The following is a 22,473-nucleotide window of genomic DNA, read 5'->3' as shown; positions in this document are numbered from 1 at the left end:
ATGCATTTGGATTGGAAATTGAACTATTTGTCAAATGAATGTAGACATGTTTAGTGAAAGGATTATATGACATAGTGACTGTGGAAGCAAACAACTGGATTTTGTGAGTCCAGGAGGTCTTTTCCAGCTGTGTTCTGCTTAGTAGAGCAAATGGTAACAGACAACTGGCATCAGATCTCTTGAGAATGAGAGCAAAATTAAATATATATATATAGAGATAGATGACAGTGGTTAATCTTATTATTTAGGTTAAATGTTGATCAATATGCAAATAAATCTAATGGGAGATTCTGAAGTCGTGTGCTTGTTTACCAATGGCTTCTATGTACTGTTACAGGAGTAGAGCTTGGAAATGATCTTGGCAGCATCTATAATATTTCATTAGACTATATACTGGAAGAACAGCTTTTCTTTATTACTGGAAAAATAAAAAGAGGGATTATTCACATACCTGAATGACATGTCTGTGTTCACCACAGGAGGTAGATGTTGCTGCTTTTCTCCTGATGGAAAAGCATTAGCCGTTGGTCTCAACGATGGAAGTTTTTTAATAGTTAATGCAGATACCCTGGAGGATCTTGTCTCCTTCCAGCACAGGAAAGATGTTATTTCAGAGATCCGTTTTTCTCCTGGTAAGTGACTTTAAATGGGGATTTTGATGTACAAATTCTTCAAACAAGCTTTATAACCTTTAAAGGAAGTAGAGATCTACAGTACTCTTTTACGTGTAACAAATAAAAGTAAGGACAACTAATGTTAATGTTTTGACAAAAACATTAGTATCATTTAAGGATGAGATTAATGGAATAGGTTCGCTCATAGGAACCTCCTAAATGTAACAGTCAGATTTTAAATCATGAGCATCCAGCAGCCACCCTAGGGACTGAAAAAAGAATTCTACTTTAAGCTGTGTAAATTTGGCTCTACACTTAGGTTACTTTTAGCTAATCAAGGGGCTCGAAACTGATATGTTGGAAAATTGTGGTGCAATTTTCTCCATCCCTAGCCCTTTTTCCTCCCTTAACAATCCCAGTGAAGCCTTTTGTTTTGTTTTGTTTTGTTTTTTCAAACAGTACAGCTCATATTTAGGCACTGAAATTTATGACCTAAACTATTAATACTGTTTCAGTGAAAATATTATTCTGTAGGTAAAATTTGATGGAAATAACAGATACAAGTTCTTATGCAATATTGCCTTCTGGTTACTTCAGCCTTTCCTCTCTTTGAGTGCAAGAAATGTTTAAAATTTCATCCAATAGTTTATTGTTTACAGATGTACCAATGTCATGGTTATATACTTTATACTGAAATTTTGATTGTGATACCAACATTAGTCTCTTGGGAATGATGCATAAGTCAGCAAATTTACTTGAAAGAAATTTGAGGTGAATATAGCTGAATTCCAGAAAGCAGTTGTTTTTAATATTCAGACCAGTTAAGTTTCTTATTTCTCATGTTTCTACTGGTGTGTTTTAGGGGCTGGAAAGTACTTAGCTGTGGCATCCTGTGACAACTTTGTAGATATTTACAATGTAATGAGCAGTAAACGAGTAGGAATCTGCAAGGGAGCTTCCAGTTACATAACGCACATGGACTGGGACATAAGAGGTAAGTAGCATTCATCTGAATTGTAAAAACGTCCTGGAAAGTGGATTATATTACAGACTAAAATGGTAAATTGCATCAACAGCATGAATTTATGTCACTGACAGATTTGATTCTTCAGTTTATGAAGATAAAGCATGTGAATAAATACAAAACCACTATTTTTACTACTATTTAGAAGTTGTGCAACTTGAAGTAATACGGATTATCTCTAAAGATTTTATTTATTTATTACATCTTCTGTATTTATTGTTTGACTTTGCCTCATGAATAGTGCACTGCAAAATACATATGTAGCTCAGGAATATGTGTTCTTGAATATTGTCCAAAATGACATAAAGACTGTTGTTTCTACTTTATTCCTGGATCTTAATATAGTATTAATTTAAGTACGAATTTCAGTTCCATTTCATACAGAAACATAGCAGTGCAATCATATAGTCTGTTAGTCCCTGCTTCTATTCCACCACATAACCTTTGTAACTGTCCAATTTAAAATTAATTTGGAAAAGTGGTAGAAGTTAGCATCTTTTGAGATTTGTGAAAACAGAAGGAAGACAGGAACATTGCTGAGAATTTCCCTCAAAAAAGAAGTATAAGGACCAGCAGAAGTCAGCTGCTTGGAAGCAGCCATTGGCCGGCCAAGCAGCTTGTGTGTTCCTCAAGCCCATGAAGCACATGCATAATAGTCAGCCATTTGTCACAAATGAGCTCTGTGTTATACCCAATTCATTTTGTCTGCCATCTGATGGGATAACCATAAAGTATTGGGTAAAGTGATGTATTAGTGCAGTTTTCAGAGTGGCCATGCATATAAGGGGTGGACTGACTTGGATCTTCAGAAGACCATTCTACTAGTTCCAGTCTTTTATGCATCCAGTTTAGGAACAGAAACAAATAATTGTGTAATGATATTAGATATATATATAAATTATAATATATATAAATGGAATGTTCTAATGAACATTAATGTACAATATGTAATTTATTTTTATAGGGAAGCTCTTGCAAGTTAACACTGGTGCTAAAGAGCAGCTGTTTTTTGAAGCTCCTCGTGGAAAAAAACAGACAATTCCTACTTTGGAGGTGAGGAAATAGAATGTCTTCTTACCTTGTTTGCAACTTGGAATTTTGATGCAGCAGTCTATGACACGTAAGGGAGAATGACGTATAAAACCACAACTGTTCTATTGAAAAAAACTTTTATTGAAGTATTTGCTGTCCGTTGCCCTTTTTCACACAATTAGGTAATGTGATTGGAATGAGAAATTACATAGGGGGTGTTGCATTTGTCACTTCTCTTGGGAAATATACGTGTTTCTGACTTGTGCTCATGTGAAAATCTCACTGGACTTCTGTGTGCTTCTTCTGGTACCTAACCACCTCAGAAAACCTACTGCAGGTTTCTTAGCCCTTAACCTTGCTTTGGAAGATATCATGTCTGTCTTTATGTAACAATGTAGTATAGTATGCATAATATGCATGGACAAGTGTAGTATGCACTATATATTATAGTGCATACAGCTATAATATTTGTTTGTTTTCTCAGACATAGAGCATTATTAGAGGGTAGAGAATGAAAATTAATAATTTTCAAAATAATAGTTTCTATGAGATTGAAAAGCAGCATTGAAAAATGTAACTTGTTTTCTCTAGTCTGAAAGGACAGGTACGTTTTATATGTGTCTAGTGATTGTGGAAGTTAGTAGAAATAAAGTTATGGCTCTCACATGAAATCCTGAAGAAAATTAGCAGTTACTATCAAATTATTATCTTTTAGATGGCATATTTTTCAGTGCAAGTATTTTTTCTTGAAATCAGATATGGAAGGAAACTGCATAGGAAGAAGCATGCTCTGACTCAAACAGGTTGTTTTTTTAGGTAGAAAAGATTGGCTGGGCATCATGGACAAGTGTTCTGGGCTCTTGCTGTGAAGGAATCTGGCCAATAATTGGTGAAGTCACAGATGTAACTGCTTCATGCCTCACTAGTGATAGTAAAGTATTAGCCACAGGAGATGATTTTGGATTTGTGAAGCTATTTCGATACCCTGCTAAAGTAAGTAGTCCTCAGCTGTGCATGTTGAAGAATGGTTAATAAAGCTGCCTTTCCAAACTATTTGTAAAAGTGTACAAATTGATCATTAAGAACTAAATAGTACTTTTAAACTTTTGTCCTTATGACTGAAGGAAGGCATTCAATATTACAAATTTGCAGTGCATTAAACTGTAAATTATTACTGAGAATGACCATTCGAGGTCAGACTAAAGAGACAGCTCGCATAGTGTCCTGTCACTGACAGTGGCAAATGTGTAAGGGACAGTATAAGAATTATATAATATAGTATATTATATTATATAGTATATTCCCTGTGCATTTTAGTCTTAATCTGCTAGATTATATTCTCTCCTTGGAAACACGATGCAGTGTTTATTGCTGGATTCTTTTTACAAAACAAATTCTTGCATGCTTGGTGTAGAAACTTGGTTAGACTTAGTAGCTTTTCTATAGAAGAGGAACTCAGTAAATCATGGGATACATACAAATGCAAAATAGATGAAGCATAAACTAAAAAAAGTTAAGACTGTGTTACTGGACAGAGGTGTACTTGCAACTCAGTTTTGTTTTATCAAGAAGATTGGTTAATTTTTGATCAGTGCCCTTTCTTCTCCCCTAGGGAAAGTTTGGAAAATTTAAGAGATATGTTGCTCACAGTACCCATGTAACAAATGTTCGTTGGACCTATGATGACAGTTTGTTGGTCACTGTTGGAGGAGCAGACACCTCTTTAATGCTGTGGACTTATGAGATGGAAGGACATCGGGATACCAGGCAATGTGACAGTGAAGAGTCTGATCTAGATTCTGAAGAAGATGGAGGTCAGTAATAATTGATAAAATTGGCTGGATTACGCTGTTTCAAGAAAACTGTTTATTACTTATATAAAACTTGATTAATTAGCAATTTTATGTAATTACTGTAATCTTAAATAGTGAAGACACTGTAAATACACTAAGTAAAACTTCTCTTTGAGGAAAAGACTGATAAGCTGTTGTGAAGAAAATGATAATGAACTATTTGATTTCCTCTTTTGAGACAGAGTTCATAAAAAGTCTCTTGACATCCTTAAAATGAAAAATGTTTTTATTGTAGTTAACTTTAAAAAAATCTACATAGAAAAGTAAATTTATAGCAGTTTAGATTTGGACACTATTTGATAGAGCCTCATGAATGGATCCTCAAGTAGAGGACAGCCTGGTGCTAAATCTTCCAGAATTTAAGAGCAGGTGTCATGTAGCAAGATGCTTTGGCGTGACCCTGAGTTAATGGCAAGCAAGCAGAAACAGAGTAGCTTTGAATGTCCCGTGAATCTTTGTTAATAATTCTTTCCCCATGTATGTTTTAGGGAGTTTTATTTCTTAGAAAGTTCTAATTACGAATATTCATGATTCCCAGCTACTTTCTCTTGTTTGTGCATTTGTTATTGATATATCATAGTTGTTCTTGTAGTCCAGTACTTCACTGAAAGCTGCACAAATTATGATTCCTTTTTTTGTATCTTATCTTGTTTTGATACTACTTGCTTTGATTTTTTGTTTTAGGTTATGACAGCGATGTGACAAGGGAAAATGAAATTAATTATACCATCAAAGCCTTATCAACAAACATTAGACCAATGTTTGGAATTAAGCCTCATCTGCAACAAAAGGAGCCAACCTTAGATGAAAGGTAACTGCTAAATTACAGTTCTAGCCAAGAAAGCAATCCGAAAAGATGATTAACAGTAAAATATAATTATATTGATGTGCATATACATCTAAAAATGATATATAAAAAGAGTGGAAATATTTTATAGGAAAAAAACGCTTATCAGTTGTCATGATTAAGGACTAGGCTGTACCTCTTATTCAGAGAGAACAAGAGACTCCAAATGATGTATGTATTTTACTATGTTCGGGGAGTTTCTTGAGATATTTGCTGCTCTTTAATAATCTACTTCTTTTGAAACTTTTTACGCACCAACAAATAGCTAGTGGTGTCACTGTAGATATGAACCCACACAACTGCATATTGTAAGACAGCTTGCAATTGTTTTTTTCTAACAAACTGATTTGACAAATTTGTCTAATTGCTCTGTGCATGGTTTCTGTCTCCAGATAACTTCTTCCCTTTTAAAATTCTGTCCACAGTGGTTCTGCAGTTTCTATTCATGAGCCTTCAAAAATGAAGTTGATTTCTTTGCATGATTTGGAGTTAGTTGTATTTCCTGGTTCACTGGCATATGCTTTAGAAGAGAGGAGATGTTGGGGAACAGAGTAGAATTAGACCAGCAGATAAAGTAGATGTGAAATAAAGTGATTAAGGAACACTAGTACTAAAGAGAGAAGTGAGGAAAACACAACACAGTTTAACTAGGAGGAAGGGTATAAAGAAGTAGCAGATCAGAAACTTATTGCAAGAATGTGAAGTTAGTGTGTGCCTACTTTCCTCAGTGAAGCTGGAAGATCTGTGGTGCCCTCATTGAGTCTGTTGTCTGTGGGGATTTTAGTGTCATCTTTTCCCTGCAGTATGGAAAGAATGCATGCATACATGTATAAAGCTGTGTTTCCCAGTCTTGTGTTTAAAGTGAAAATTGTCTTTCTGTTGATTAATTGGACACATTTGGTATGGAAATTCTTTGATTCTATGAAATACAAAAGAAAAAATGGGCATGGTATAAATATTTTGGATTTATATATATACTCTTTCCTTTGGAAGCTGTGATCAGTTTTTTTAATTTTTTTTATTTTATTTTATTTTTTTTTTAAGGAAACTCTTGTATTTCATTCAACAAATTTCTTGAAACTGATGGAGTTGTGGTTTTCATTTTCAAATAGAATATTAAAGAAAATTAATTCTGTAGTAAGGTAATTAGGCTCCAATTCAAATTGTGTCAAAGTTGATGAAAGGATTCAATTGCCTTCTGTGTTCAAAAGTTTTGGGTCCTAAAACTTCAAATGGAGGGAATGAGAACTTTCTGTGAAGAACAGAAACACAGTGTGTTAACTGCATGCATTTTAACTTAGGAAGTTAACATTGTTTAAGATTGGTAAATCTTTTAGTAGGTCTATTTTCATAAATGCTAATTTTTATTTTACTTTATTTCCTTTCCCTTTTGCGTCCTATGAAGGCAGGGGGTAGTGAGGTAAGTTCATTTACACAAAGTGCAGGATCAAACACATTTTAATAACTATATTTTTCCAAGTTACTTATACTTTGAAACAGAAATACTTATACTTTGAAACAGAAATGAAAGCTTTCACACTTTTTCTATTAAATAGAAAGAGAGCCCAGTCTGAGTAGGTAAGATAGAATAATTGGGAGGAGGTCATCAAATCTCTAAATAGCACTATTTAGGTCCTAGTATTCTTAGAAACACAGGTATATGCCACTGTAGCATGTGCTTCTGAGAATGTCTTTCAAGTACTTCTTAGAAAGTATCTGAATTTTTTTTTCTTACTGTTGAGTGTAGGAAAAGTTTAATTCTCTGTGGGGGTAAGGGTAAATGCTACCAGGTAATTGATCTCTAATACCAGAAGTGTAGTTAGTAGTTAGGATTGTTGCACCTAGTTTTGAGATTTCTGATAGCTGAAGTGAATTCATAAACTCTGGTGAATAGTGAAGTTCCCTCTGTATAGAAAGAAGACTGCAGGAAGGAGTGCTATGACTGATTTTTAGTATCCAGGGCATTAAATTAGTTAAGTCAAACAATAGAATGCTAAAGGAAGATGCATACCTGAAATCTCCCCAGTCTCCTGCTTCTTACAAAAGCACATCTGTGTGGCCAGGTCCTGTACTTCAGGACCATAGCCTGAATTCTGAGTCATAAATGATACCACAGGCTACCAAAAATTGATTCAGTAGAATTAGTTTGATTTTTAAGAGAAGTTAAAGTGATCTCACCATCTCACCTTTTATGTAATGTCCTAGTTGTAAGTAGTGGTATGGCATATAAAAATCAGATTTTTAGGCCATTTAGTGTATCCAAAATACAAAAACACGTCATCAGGTGGGCAAAACCAATGTCAATTCCTTTTTCTTTAGTAATGATATATCATTCCCTCGTGAAATAGAATTATCATAATATATCACTGACATGGGAATACTTGTTTTAACTTTTATCAAATGCACAGAATTGTGTGGGCTTTGAGGCAGCAATTATATATGTCTGTAATTCGAATTATTTATATTTGCTGAATGAATATTAGAAGATGCATTTTTATGTGGAAAGATGCTTAGTGTATGTATAAAGTTATGTAATAGCCTTATGGATATTCAACATCACAAAATAAGTCAGAAAACCATCTCTGTCCTTTACTTAACGTTCCGTTCTAGTATGTTTTTATGCTGATTAAATTGCTCAGAAGAAAAATCCATCATGGATGGTTAATTCTGAAAACACTTCTGGCTCAGCTGCTCCCTGAACTGCAAACCTCTGGAGCTTGGGAAATTAATCTGGAGGATAACACTGCATTCTTAGCATGCTCTCATACTCCCTGAAGTGTTCACTATTTGTCACTGTTAATGGGAGGATACTATGATTAATATACCTTATATAGGAACAGCTGTGCCAACAGAGAATTCCAGTTTAATTTTTCAAAACAAATTTACTGTACTACAGATTGGCAAGCAACTAAAACCTTTGAAAGCATTTCTCTCTCATAGTTATTCCTATCATGTATTCTTAATAGGTGTTATTACTCAGTACATGGGCTAAGATCTCTTGTATGGGAAGATCCCTGTGTATTATACATCTGCTGAAATTTCTTTAGATGCTCTGCATCTGCTCCCACGTGCAATTCAAAACCAGGCTTTGTGGCAAAATTACTTCCAATTTTTATTTTTTGTCTTCAGGTCTTTTTTTGTATATGAAGAATGCGTGCAAAAATGGGTAGTGGTCAATAGCTGGCTGAATATGAGCCAGCAGTGTGCTCAGGTGGCCAAGAAGGCCAATAGCATCCTGGATTGTATTGGAAATTCCCAGCAGGACTAGGGAAGTGATAGTTCCTCTGTACTCAGCTCTGGTGAGGCCACACCTCAAATACTGTGTTCAGTTTTGGGCCCCTCACTATAGGAAGGACATCTTTTGGGGTCTATTTCTGCTTTCTTTTTCTGTTTACAGTAGGAACTATTACTAGAATTATATTCTTATGCCAGTACCTGTTCATAATTCCAATTTAAATAAATTGGAGTTATCTGTACTCATAATAGATCTACACTGCCTATGAATTTATAATTCCCATGTTTAGAAAGAAGTAAACAAATTTGAAGGTTAATAATAATAATTCTTTCTATGAATAATTCACTGACACTTAGCTTTCACACAGGCTTGTATAACTAATCCTTTTCTCTTTCTTACCTGCCGCTGAAAAGAGGTTCCAGGTAATGCTCTTATTTTGCTCTCTGCTCCATATTTTACTGTCATCTTTTCATTTTCCTTGAAAAGCCATCTGTCATGTTGGGTGCTATACCGTGCACCTATTACTCTTCAGAATATTACTGTGCTACTTACAAACTGTGTATTTATGTGTTATAGTTCTGTTCAATATATTAAGCTAGGTATTTCTTTACCTACCAATATAAAATTAACTACAGGGACCATTAAATATGTCTAAGTTTTACAAATAATAATTTGTAATACTATTTAGCATAGTATAAATTAGCACTCGGTCCAGTTCGTAGCTGATGGCTTCCCACCTCAAGTGTGGATGGTTTTACACTTGTTTCAACAGGTTCACCTGACATGTCAAGGTGTATGTGTCACTTAAGTGTTGAAGTATTAAATTACCTGCATCTGCACTACTGTATACAAAATGCTACTTCCTACTCACGGGGCACATGGAAATCATGACGACTAATCATTGTTAGGGACCTTATTTTAAAACTACCAGGTTTCATTATTTTCTAATGGAAATCAGATGTCTAAAGTTTCAAAAGTGACTTTGAAAATATTACCAAGAGTAAATGCAAAAGCTCCTTGCTTTTTAAATTCATTCTCTACTTCATACTTGTTGGCACCTTTTGGGGAGGACAGTGAAAGTCACTGTATGCTGAAGACTAGTGCAAAATCAATTGTTAAGTTCTATGCAAGCTGCCCAATGTACAAAGTGTGTCTCTGGTGACCCTCACAGGAAGGGGCTTTTCATTTGTACTAGCAACTGCAATTTGCTTTAGGAAATCATGCTCACAGTAACATTAACTTTCAAGACAGGAATACATTTTGTAATTGACATTATCATGAGTTGTCACAGAACTCAAAGAACCAGTGGTAGTTTGTTAACCTCAGAAAAGGAAAATTCAGATGACCATCCTTTGTTCAGTTAATGACTTTAGAAACTTGATATCAATAATGAATGCAGGCAGTGAAGTGCAATATCACCATACAAGTTAAGTGGGTAGCAATATTGATAATATTGAAATTGTTTCAAAAAGCATGAAAAACGGATTTTTTCTTGTTCATAAGCTACTTCAAATTGCTTCTATTATTCTTTTTTTTCATGGTCTCCTAACAAGAAATAATGTATAAATACTGATTCTATTGTCATGTTGAAAGTGAAGTGCCATTACTGAGGTATTTGTTTCCCTTGTGATAGATGGCTAGACCCCTTCTTCCACATGTTCAAACTGACCCCATTCATGAGTGCCTTCACCCCCAAAATGTTATTCGTGTTCTCCCAACCATCTTTTGCACGTATTCTTGAGCATGCAGCCAATCTTGTACTTGCAAATATATGACCACCGTGTGCTGTATTAGTCATGTTTCTGCATATAACTAGCAGGTTAAAAATACCTTCATCTTTTGAAACTTTAGCACTTGGAAAATATATTCTGGTGTTCTTCAACATTCCTGCTTTTAAATGCCCAAGTTGGCACCCTGAAACTTAATTGGAGAAAAAATACATATGTGTTTGTAGTTAGCATTCTAGTTCCACTGCTCTGAATCACTATAGTTAGTGTTTTGTAGATAGGTACTTATCTCACATCTAAAAAATTATATATGTAACTGAGTGTAAATTGTCAAGTCCTCTTAGCAACTTTATTTATTTCATTCTTCTGTATGATAATGTGTCAACGCTAATGATTGGCTAAGGATAGGTATCAACCTGTATGTGTGTCTGTCCATCTGTACAGACTTTAAGTACAGATGTTCTTTACAAGCAGTTGCATAACACAAGGATGATTTCCTTCTCCCATTCCATCAAAAGGAATTAGCAGACAGCAATGTTAGAAAAAGGCCATGTTCTAGATCCATGCAGGAGAGAAATCTTCACTTCCAGTCCTTTTGGTTCCAGTAACATAAACTCGTGCCTGAATCATGTATTTTCAGTTTCTACTGCTTTATTGGAGGGTGGGGGGGAAATTTGTAACACTTTTTCTTACTCTTATGCTTTTCTACTGTATTTTATTTTTCTGCTTTTTCACTTTCCCCTGTCTTGCAGGGTCATAAATGAAGGGAAAAGGAAATTAAAAAGAGGGGAAAAAAAGGATGGGAAGTAAGTGAGGCTTGAGTGCTCTTTGTCAAACGTTAGGGTGATGAGTTGAAGGTCTCCTTATGCTTTTTTTTTATGAATTCCTAGAACAACAGTAATAGTAATAAGACTGTCTTGCTGGGTTGCCAATCATCAGTCAAAAACATAGAATATTTGGGGGTGTGCTAGAGTGAGCAGGAAACGGATTGATCAGTTTTGCTCCATCTTCCTTTTCCCCATCTGTGAAACTGCACTGACCTCCAATGATAGAGGTTACACACAGCCTTCGCATGGAGCGTGCCTGCTCAGCAGCAGTCTCATCACTCAGGTTTACTGCAGTGCTGTCTGATGACATATGGTCATCAACTTCCCTGTTACTATTAGGCTTGGTTTATTTTGTTTTTTTTTGGGGGGAAAACCCGTTGAACCTACTTTTCATTTTCTTTATTTCAAAAGCACTTCATTACAGGGATTTCCTCTGCTGTTCTAGCTGCATCCTTTCCATTTCCTTGAATCTCTCCAGACCTGTGAAGTCCTTTCTTAGTCTGATATTTATATTCCTTTGCAAGAGTAGTCAAATAGCACTGACCTCTGACAAATGAAGGATGTGCATAGTTCCTCCTAAAAAAATAGTGTTTCTGTGAATTAGTGTTTTTTCTTTTTGGTAGGTCTAAACAGAGATGGGAATAAAACTGTTTTTATAGCTAGATGGTTAGGAATTGTCCTAAGAGAATAGGACTCAGTTCTCTAGAATTTGAACTTCTTGCTTCAGATCTTTTTTTTTTTTTTTTTTTTTTTTTTTTTTTTTTTTTTGATGGTAAGGCTGTCTCTTGTCTTTGATCTGAAATCTTAATTTGCTTTCTTGCTACTAAATTTTTAATAATTTTAAAAGTGATTTTAGTTAATGATATGCTTCTTTTAGTCTGCTGTTCAAGGTAATAAGAGAAATTTCTGCAAGATGACTTAGATCTAGAATCTGACATTCTTGTTCCATGTACTGCCTGAAATGTAATCTAAAGGAAGCTGCATCTAAAGATTTCCTTGCTGTCTGACAAGTATTAGAAATTATGCTTCTCTCTCAGCTATGAAGACTTTCTGGAACTGCAAGAGTAGTGTATCTTTTTCTACTTTCCTTTCTTCAGTACTGTTTGGATTTTTGCCCAAACATTTGTGCTGGTGTTTTTGTGGGCTTGGATATTTATACTTCACAGTGGAATAAGGTGGCAGTATGATTTTCTTTAGTCCTTGATATGTCTTTGACAGCTGGATTTGTCTTTTGCTAGAAACCTTTTTGATTAGATATACTTCAGTAAGTAATCATTAGGTATACTTCATTAAATAGAATTCCTAGCTGTAAAATAACAAGATAAATATAATAATGGGTACGTGCAATTCATTTAACTTTTTAACTCTGTGCATTTTTAAATACTTTTGATATCCAGAGAACTATTTATTATTTTTCCATTTGGCTTCAATGATTGTAGACACTAGGGTTTGTTCAGTGTTAAGCAGTACTTCTTACATACATCTGTTTAAAAAAAAAAAAAAAAAAGTTACTTGATAATATTCTGGCATATATATATATTCTATATTAAACACAGTGACATTTCCAAACATATATATTTAAAAAAAAAAAAAAAAAAGAGGAGTTTTTTATGAAAGAAAGGGGAACTTTAATGCAAATGTACCTCTTTTAAAGAAGAGGTTTAATGAAGCTGTTAGATTTAGTTAGCTTTTTAATTGGACCTGACCTAGTTCCTCTTTTTTTCCCTCTCTCTATCTTCATTTACTTGAATGAATAAGGGCAAATTTTTATTTTCTGTATCACTGAAGTGCTTTCGGAGAACCCATTCTCCATAAAGAATGTGTCCTTGAATTTTTGTTCATGCACTTCAGTGGTTTTATTTAATTGGATAGTTACTGGATTTCATTAGTGCACAGCAATAAGAGGGCTTCCATGTGACACTAGGAGATCTGTATTGTGTGGGATATCTTGATCAGAGTATTTGCAAGTGAAATTGCTCATCTACTGTGATATGATCAAATATTTTTCCTGATGACCTATTTCTGTATTTGCTTAATATGATAGACATTATGACCTGTTGAGAATGCTTTCTATAGATGATTTAGAAACTTATAAATAAAAATGTAGTTTCTTTATTTAAAAAAATAAAAAGTGAGAATTTTGATCACACATAGTGGTAATACTGTTGTACTATGACAGACTTGAAGAAAGGATGCTAGGAGTGGTGGTAAGACAGAACAGGAGAAAGAATCTGAGAAATAGCTGGGAAGGCTGGGAATTTCACATCAAGTAAAATGAAAAGAGATGTTCAAGAGCCAGTAATGATTCAAGAGTGTTCGTGAAAATTGTACGTTGAGATTACTGACAGAAATCGGATATGTTCCTTAGTTTTTGCACTGGCCAACAATCTTATGTAGATGTAGCCCAGTACATGAGTAGTTTTGCTTTTTTTTCCCTCATCCCTGAAAGTTGAGAGAATGGAAGCAGGTTGATGTGATCTTTTTGGATTTCAGCAAGGCTTTCAATACTGTTCCTCGCAGTATATCCTTCTGGACAAAATGTCCAGCATATAGCTAGATAAATGCATATTGCAGTGGGTGAACGGTTGCATATTGCAGTGGGCTGATGGTTCAGGCTCAAAGGGTTATAGTAAATGGGTTACGTCAGGGTGGTGGCCATGTAGTGGGTTTCTGCAGGGCTCCATTTTAAGTTCAGTTCTCTTTAATATTTTCGTAAATGACTTGGATGTAGGACCTAAAGGTCTACTGAGTTATTTTGCAGACAATACTAAGTTGAGATGAGTTGTTGATGCCCTTGAGTGCCCTCTCTAGGCCTTGCAGAGAGATCTTGACACATTAGAGGTTTGGACAATCACCAACAATGTGAAGTTTAACAAGAAAAAGTGCTGGATTCTGCACCTGGGACGGGGTGATGTGTAGACTAGGGGAGGAGAGGATGGAGAGCAGCCCCACAGAAGGGGATCTGGGTTTGTGGTGGACAGAAATTGAATGTGAGTCAACAGTGTGCCCTGGCAGCCAAAAGGGCCAACCGTATCTTGGGGTACATCAAGCACGGCATGGCTAGCTGGTCAAGGGAAGGGATTGTCCTGCTCTGCTCTGCGCTGGTGCGGCCTCACCTCGAATACTGCATGCGGGTTTTGAAAGAAGCATATAAAAAACTATTAGATAGTGTCCAAAGGAGGGCTACAAAGATGGTGAAGGGTCTGGAGGGCAAGACATATGAGTAGAGACTGAGTTCCCTTGGTTTGTTCAGCCCCATTGATCTCTGTATAAGAATATTGTGAATATGATTCATGTATATAAATTCCCTCTAACTGGCATCTTCAGAGAGGAAAAACAGATCTTTAACCAAGGATCTCTGAGAATGAAGCCTGTGCTTACATTCTCACAAAACATATTTAAAGCAGAAGAGAAAGAATGAATATAATTGTCACCTCTTAGTATCTGTTTCCAAGTGAGGAGACCTTTTGTACATGTCCACACTGGACTTGTTTTCATACCTGTGTTCTTATAGTCTAGCTTTAGCCTTGACTGCAAGTTTATCTTACAAGTCTGTTCTCTAAGAATAAGAATTTTGGAGTAGCAAAAAAAAAAAAAAAAAAAAAATGTTAGCCTATCCTTCTATTTGAAATTATACAAGTATTTCTCTATGAATCTCTTCAATTAGTGTTCTGTTTGCTATTCTTAATAAAATTTGTACATATTTATAAATATGAAATACAAAATTAAATATGAAACATGAGCTTTAGTTATTTTCTTTCATGACCTGAATTTTCAGTCTTTTTATCTTTAATTATTTCATCCTTTTAAACTGATTTTTATGTGTTTCATACACCTTATATTTCTTCCCTGTGAAAAGATGCCTTGTGTTAACTATCCAATGTAAAATATTTATTTTTACATCTGGATTTGTTTTCTAATGTTAAGATTTTACATTTTATAGAATCTGGATTTATGTTGCTGAATTAAATATTTCAAGGACCTATTTCTGGCTATGTCTTACACAGACAGTTTTATTAAACTCAATCATGTTTGGGTGATCGGGCAATCAGACTTTTTTTAGCAGACAGAAATTTGTAAACATGTGGTTTTCTTTTGTACGTTTTTTCATGAGTATTTATAGGCTTTCAAGTATAGAGGAAGTAACTGAAGTATCTCAGAGCACAATTTATATTTGCGATATAATTTGCATTATAATACATACAGATGTTTTTTATTTGTCATATGAGATAAACCTGTGAATTGTATTCAAATTGGACAAGGAAAGTGGAAGAATTCAATAAAGCTCAGAAAATGAGAAGAATATAATAAGGCTCAGAAAATGAGCTTTATGTGAATAACTGAAATAACTGTAGTTCAAAACATAGTGTATAAGCAAATCATCATCTATTGTTCTTAGAAATAGCATGGTGCTTAATTGCATCAAAGTCATCACTTGAACAAAGATCTAATTAAAAGGTAAATTACTTCACACTAAAAGGGAATATGAAAGAGAGCTGATGTGTTGATTTATGTATATTAGTTTGTATCACTACCTCCTTGATTAAGTCATCTGGATTTCACTGCATCTATGTATAGATTTTAATTTTAAATGAATTATTCCTTTTAAGTGTTTTTCTTACAGTTTTTTTTTCCCATGGCCACATATGTTGTATATGTAGAATCAATTTGCTCCTGCAGATTACTAGGAATAATTGCCTAATTTTGATCAATAAAATTTGTTTCTATGTTTCTTTCTATGTAAACTGTTGAACATATCTGAAAAATGCTACAGGGATTTATCAGGCATATCTATTTGAGATTTCTTAAATCTGGAGTATTCAGAACAGTGGAACATAAATTATGGCTAATAATCATGCATTTGGTTGATAATGCTTTGTTTCCAAACAAATGTTCTTCAATAACTTGCTTCTACTGATGTAAGAATGAATGGATAGGTGTACCTGGAATTCTTTACCAAGTGTTACAACAGGAAAATGTAGAGTCTACTGGAGCATTGTGGGAAGCAGGTATGATCTCAAGTATTTAGAGTAATCAGGTACAGAAAAGAAAGAAATACCTTAAGAATACAGCATTAAAAACTAAGAACATTAGATCAATTGTAATTCATTGAAAAACAAGCTTTTTCATTAACCTCGTGGATTGTTGGAAGATTTGTCAAAAAACTTAGTATATTTAACATTTCTGAAATCAAAGGGTTTTGTTTTGTTGTTTGTTTATTTTTCCCTTGACAAAGGCATTTCTTTTAAAGATAGATGCAAATATCAGTTAAGCAGGCTGGTGCTAGGAGTTTTTCTTGTACAGTAGCAGGTTAGAAGGTACTGTGTTAGTATGGAATGGGTGACGGACAGCCTTCTCTTATTCACAGTTCTTTATTTCAGACCACCAGTTAGTAGGGCATTGCCACAGCCTGAGAAACTTCAGACAAATAATGTTGGGAAAAAAAAGAGACCTATAGAGGTAAGAAAAGGCACACTGATCTCTCCTCCCTCTCCTTTTAATTTTTTTTTTTTGACAGAAATTAACACATTTGTGGACATGCTAAATGATTGTTTCATTTAAAATTTATTGAAGATGGAAATAGTAAATAAAAAAGTGGGAGAGGATTTTTTTTCATTTTGGTAAATCCTAAAAATAATATTTCATCTCCCACAAACTAAATGGAGCATGGCTTCATTCTTATTAAGAATAAAGCCCTTTAAATGCAATATGTAGAAAACAGTATGTCTTGTTCAGATAACCGTTTATTCTTAGTGGGTGTATTGTCACTAATAAAAAATCTCTTATTTTAAAATTATTGAAGTTTCTTTAAAAATTTTTAAATTCATTATTAACAGTTATGTTTAAATAGTTATATATATATGCACATGTATATATATTCATAATGTTTTTGGCTCCTAGTAAATTCAAGTAAATGTACTCACTTGTGATTAATCTGAAGTGGAAATTTCACCTCACCTTGAAAAATGCAGTTCTTTATATAAACTAAAATATTTTTTATGACTTAACAAAATGCTTCTTTTAGGATAAAAAAATGATCTTTTGTCACCAATATTCCAGACTTTTTAAGTGGTAATTCAACATTCCTAATTGCCAAGTGGAATTAGATTGTGGGCCAGGGTTTCTAAGCTGACAATATAGGCAAGATCTCAGTTTCTGTTGGTTTGAGACATCATTAAACTCCTCTTTCATGAGGACATATTTGAAAAATAAAATCCTGGAAAAGACCACAAAATTCATAATTCCCTTAAGTTTTTCATTATCTAATAGATTTAAATATCTTTCTTAGGACCTAATTTTGGAGCTAGTATTTGGGTACCGAGGCAAGGACTGCAGAAACAACGTGCACTATTTGAACGATGGTGCCGATGTAATATATCATACTGCATCTATTGGGATCTTGTATAACGTGGCAACAGGTAAGAGAAAACCTACTTGAGGAAAATGTTTCTTATCATATATGGAGTAACAGTTTATGAAGTTACTGGTATGCTTTAAATCTAATAAAATTAGATGGGAAAAGTAATAGTTTTATTTGCTGTTGCTGAAGATGCAGTCTGTGGAGATAATTCCTAATATCTGCATAAGCAAGCTCTATATATTTAAGTCTTTCTGCTAACTGAATTTTGAAGGAAGTAAAGATTTGATTATTTTGGCAATAGCTTTCTGGAACTTGCCTGCTAAAATGAAATGTAAATGTAAAACTTTGTTTAGGGAACAGTTCAGAGTTATTGAGTACTATGTGTTAAAATCAAGATAAAAAAAAAATAGGGATTTCAGTTTGCTGGTTTTAAGCTCCAAACTGTAACACCACCATAATATTTTTCTCTAACAAATATTATAAAGTTTATATACATGTCTTACAAGTTTATAAGCATGTCTGTGTATGTTTTAATTAAAGTTGGATTTTTATGTTTTTTATCTTAGGTTCTCAGTCTTTTTACCAAGAACACAATGATGATATTTTGTGCCTCACTGTAAATCAGCACCCCAAGTTTACCAACATAGTGGCAACTGGCCAAGTAGGTATGTTTGTATTTTTGTAAAAAGACATTAACATAAGAGCATGCAATTAGGGCCTTGTGAGTTCATGGTAAATCACAAAAGTATTTGATTATGCTATCTCCGTTTGTATGAGTGTTACTCAGTTACCTGTCCTCTTTATATGTTTATATGAATGTAATTTAATGAAGTTTAAAAACAAACAAAAACAACAACAAAAACATTCAGGTATGAAAGAAAGCTTATCTTTTGTTTGCATAGTTATGAAAAATTATTTTTAAAGAAATTTTAAGCCCCATGAAATTAGTCTGTGTTGATTTAACTAACAGCTTGTGTTAGGCCTTCCAAAGAGACTTAACTAAGCTATCCCTGTGTTGGTTTTTTTTTTTTTTTTTAGAATCAGAATACTTTAAATAGTTGTCACTTGATGTAGTTCTGTCTCATCAGGCAGGTTTAAAATCCTACTTAGTGTTTTGTTAATATGTAGCTGTAAGATTCTAGACAGAACCCAAACCCTAAGGGTGTTTTCCTACAGATAAATATAGATTTCTGGGGAAAAAAAACAGATGTTTCATAGGAACATTACAATTGAACTATGAACTCACCAAATTAATAATAATAAAAAACACCACTGTGTATCTGCATAGCTTGAGTACTACTGTTTCTAAATTTCTCAGATGAACGTAATTTTTTTTATAGTCCTACAACCCAACAGCAGTTTTCATACTTCCAGTTGTTTCTTAGCAGATTGAAGCATACATTGTTTTCCTTAGTGCATAGAACACAAAGAAAATCATTGTTTGTTTTAGCCAGAATAACTTTTTTGTAGATTTTTTTTCAGTATTTCATCTAAATATGGTCAGAGTTTATTACCTACTTTCCTGTTTCTTTTGGATTTTTAAGTGCATGTTTCATTAAAACTGACTTATCAATAGTAGTAACTACTTAGCTAGACTAGCTGAATTTCTTTGTGAGTTTCCTGCCTCACATCAATTTAAAGAAATAGAAATAATTTAAACAGAAAAAATTATCTGCAGATTTTTACCTATGGTTTCATTGCAAAGAATATTTGCAGGAATACATGCCTTTTATTGTTATAGGAAATTATTTGCTTTTGCAGCATATTTCTTAGTCTGGATTAATTTCTTAATAAGACAGAATATATGGGAAGAATGTACTCATAATGTAGAAATCTGTCCTTTGCATGGATCGTTTTCTTCAGTGTTCAGTTTACTCATGAAGAAACACAGGACCCTTAATTCTTTTTAATTTCATAATCATTTCTACAGCAACTAGCAGTAGAACAATTTAAATTCTTTTGTAATGTGGATTAAGGGATACAAATCAGGAGCAGATGACACTTAAAAATTGAACTGCAAAACACTTTATAAGGAAAGAATTACATCTAAAAACCGAACTGGAATCAAAATATCTTTGAACAACAATTGGTTGTTAGATTCCAAACAGACATTAACAAGCAAATACTTCGTAAAGAACATACTAAACTGATTCTATTTGTCCTACTAATATGACTTGCACAAATGCATCTTCATTACCATAACTCAAATTTTCAAAAGATTTACAGAAATATTAGCTTCAAGTATTTTTTAAACTACAATGCTCTTTCATAGAGTCTCAGTAATATTTCCCAATAGCTGAAACTATAATCCTGATTTCTTATCACTCCTGTAGAGGATCATTGAGTGTATTTGCTACTTTCCAGAATCAGATTCAAACATTATTTCTCAGGAGAATAACAAATGGCATTTTTTCTACTTAATTTGTTAAGACATCAGTAACATGTTAATTTTTTTTTTTATTGTTTAGAGTTGGGCAGAGAGACCTAACATACACCAAAATGAAAGTTTTATGTTGTAACTCAAAATGGAAATCAGAATATATTAATTATAGTAATTCATAGTTCTGATGCGATCACCATTTTTCAGTAATTGATCATATTTAGCACTAAATGCAGTATTGGTGCCGCTGCAATGCAAGGAGATGACATCAAGGTGTGTGTTAAGAAATTACACTAAATGTGGCATATATTTTCTTTAGCATTTATATTATTTCTGGTCTAATTATTTTTCTGCTGCTTTTCCATTACAGGAGACTCAGCAGATATGTCAGGTAAGGGAAATAAAATTTTAACATCTTCAGGTGAAGTTAGCCTATCTAGTAGCCATCACGACTTTATAGAACAATAAGTGATATGAATTCATTTTTAGTATATTCAAACCTGGGATCAGTCCTATTACTTTTAGCACTGAATATAAACCACAATAGCTCAGCAAATCTTAAACATAGAAGCAATTAAAATGTTAAAATACACTTAAAAACTCTTCTGTTGTAACATACTCCCTTGCTGCCCAGTCACTAGTGAGTTCTAATACATACTATGACTGTAGTATTGCTCTGTATGCTTGCAGGTTTTATAGATGTATTGGGGCTGACAATTAACAATTGTTTTAGATACTTAATTGAAAATAGTTTTTAAATATGCATTTTCAAAGTATATTCCATTGAGGAGGCCTAGGTGACTGAGTGAATAAAGCACTTCCACATTTATGTATGATTGTCATGCAGTTATTACCACCGATCTAAAATGCTTGTTGTGGTGTCAGTTTAATTTTTTATGTATCATTTTGGGTCTTTGACAGTTTGACAGTCTTGATTGAGCTATTTTTATTAATATGTCTTTTTTCAACTAATCTAAAAATTTCATCACCATCATGTGTGACTGAGTTCATTGTTGGGCAGCCATAATTGTCTTGTGACACATCTCCAGAGATGCATAAATGCGTGTTCATGTATACCGAGAAAATATAACGATCTTCATATGCATCAAAAGATTGTTCTGTGAAGAACAGATGTATAATGGCATTTTGATGTGTGTTGACTTCTTTCAAATATGCCAAATTGTGCTTGCTATAAGGATGGGAGGAAGAATATAGGTACCCCTTCCCGCACCAACTATGTAAAAGAATCAGTGATTATATGGTTGTTTATTTATATATTAAAAAAAAATCACTATTGCTGTATATAATGCCTGGAGACTTTCCCTGTTTCACTTGCCCTTTTCTGATTGCAACTTTAGTTTTAGCCTTTGTGCATTACTAAATTCTGTTGTCACTTCCTGAAATCAGCACTTTTTATTTTTTCGTCTTTGTGGAACCATTAGTCTGGAATCCAAGCTGCTGCCTGCCTTCATTATAAAGATGCAGATAGTTTCACTTTAAATTTATTGATGGATATTTGGCACCCCTTTTACCAATAGCTCTTACTTTTTTAGTTACCATTTTCTGTTTTCTGCAGTGATGCACAGGTTCTTGAAACAGTGATATTGGTCATAGGCTGGAATGGGAAATTAAATTTCATAATGACTTGGTATAGATTTGCTTCATCTTACTGAAGATATTTTTTGTGATGTGAGCCCATGGTAGCTTTATTTCACTTCTCCCAATAGGAAAATGTCTTAGAAAATCTCTCTTTGGAGAGATGTTCAGCAGCTTTGGTATTCCACCAGCAGGACACAAGGTCAAGACAGAGACTTTCAGAAGAGCACAATCTGAAAAATTTGCTCAGTTATTATTCCTTAGTTATACCTAGATGAAGGTTTCTGTCTGTCACCCAAGAGAAAATGTTCAGTTGAGGTTATATGGGAGGTACACAGTCCAGGGGCCACACAGCATTTTACCAAAGAGAAGAACAAACAGTTCAAAGCTCTCCATTCCCTCAATGTTCTGTGAGAACAGCAGGGAGTTTGTCGAAAGTTTTGAGGCGTACCACTAATTGACAACCCTTTCTGTTTTAATGGCATATATATACTATGCTGTGGTACCTCTCAAATAGCAATGATCAAGAAATGTTAGTGCCATGTGAGAAAATTGTGGGGAACAGAAGAAATTAAGAGATCATTCTGAAAACTGTTTAGCAACAGTTGTGGAATTATGCTTGAAAATTTAGTTTCATGTGGCTAAAATTTTATCTAAGTCCCTGTGCGTACTGTTTCCCATTGTATGGGTCCTTTTGAAGGGTTAGATTTAGCTAATTAGAAATAAAGCATGGAGCTGAAATGGATTTTAATTTATGTGAATCTGGGTCTAAGACTGCAACCGGTAACCTCCTGACTCGGCAGTGAGATTTACTTGAGGTTAGAGGGAAAGACGTTTGAGGGAGACTATTACTGTCCTGGGTGCTGCTCAGAAATTGCAAACTATACTTGGATTGTAAGATCTTTGGAGAAGGTATTGCATTTGGAAAATGCAATGACCCTAGCTGTCACCATAATAGGAATAATAGCATACATTAA

At 34.1% G+C, this 22,473-nt stretch overlaps 1 protein-coding gene across 6 annotated transcripts in view; it reads left to right on the top strand.

Moving 5' to 3' along the window:
- Window positions 1-22,473, top strand: part of EML5 (EMAP like 5) — a 110,544-nt gene that overhangs the window by 69,616 nt on the left and 18,455 nt on the right. For 3 of the 6 annotated variants that reach the window (XM_084520100.1, XM_084520099.1, XM_084520102.1), the window contains 10 exons: window positions 480-632; window positions 1,477-1,608; window positions 2,603-2,691; window positions 3,487-3,663; window positions 4,283-4,484; window positions 5,208-5,334; window positions 16,541-16,619; window positions 17,449-17,578; window positions 18,087-18,185; window positions 20,271-20,291. In XM_084520100.1, coding sequence (XP_084376226.1) covers window positions 480-632; window positions 1,477-1,608; window positions 2,603-2,691; window positions 3,487-3,663; window positions 4,283-4,484; window positions 5,208-5,334; window positions 16,541-16,619; window positions 17,449-17,578; window positions 18,087-18,185; window positions 20,271-20,291 — 1,209 coding nt within the window. Of the gene's footprint in view, window positions 1-479; window positions 633-1,476; window positions 1,609-2,602; window positions 2,692-3,486; window positions 3,664-4,282; window positions 4,485-5,207; window positions 5,335-16,527; window positions 16,620-17,448; window positions 17,579-18,086; window positions 18,186-20,270; window positions 20,292-22,473 lie in introns of those variants that run through there. The other 3 variants (XM_084520103.1, XM_084520101.1, XR_014693341.1) reach the window with 3 other exon arrangements.

The sequence above is a fragment of the Aythya ferina genome (genome assembly GCF_964211825.1).
Source record: "Aythya ferina genome assembly, chromosome: 5".
NCBI classification, from domain to species: domain Eukaryota; kingdom Metazoa; phylum Chordata; class Aves; order Anseriformes; family Anatidae; genus Aythya; species Aythya ferina.
The sequence above is the reverse complement of the archived record's forward strand: the minus strand, read 5'-3'. Positions and strand labels throughout refer to the sequence as shown.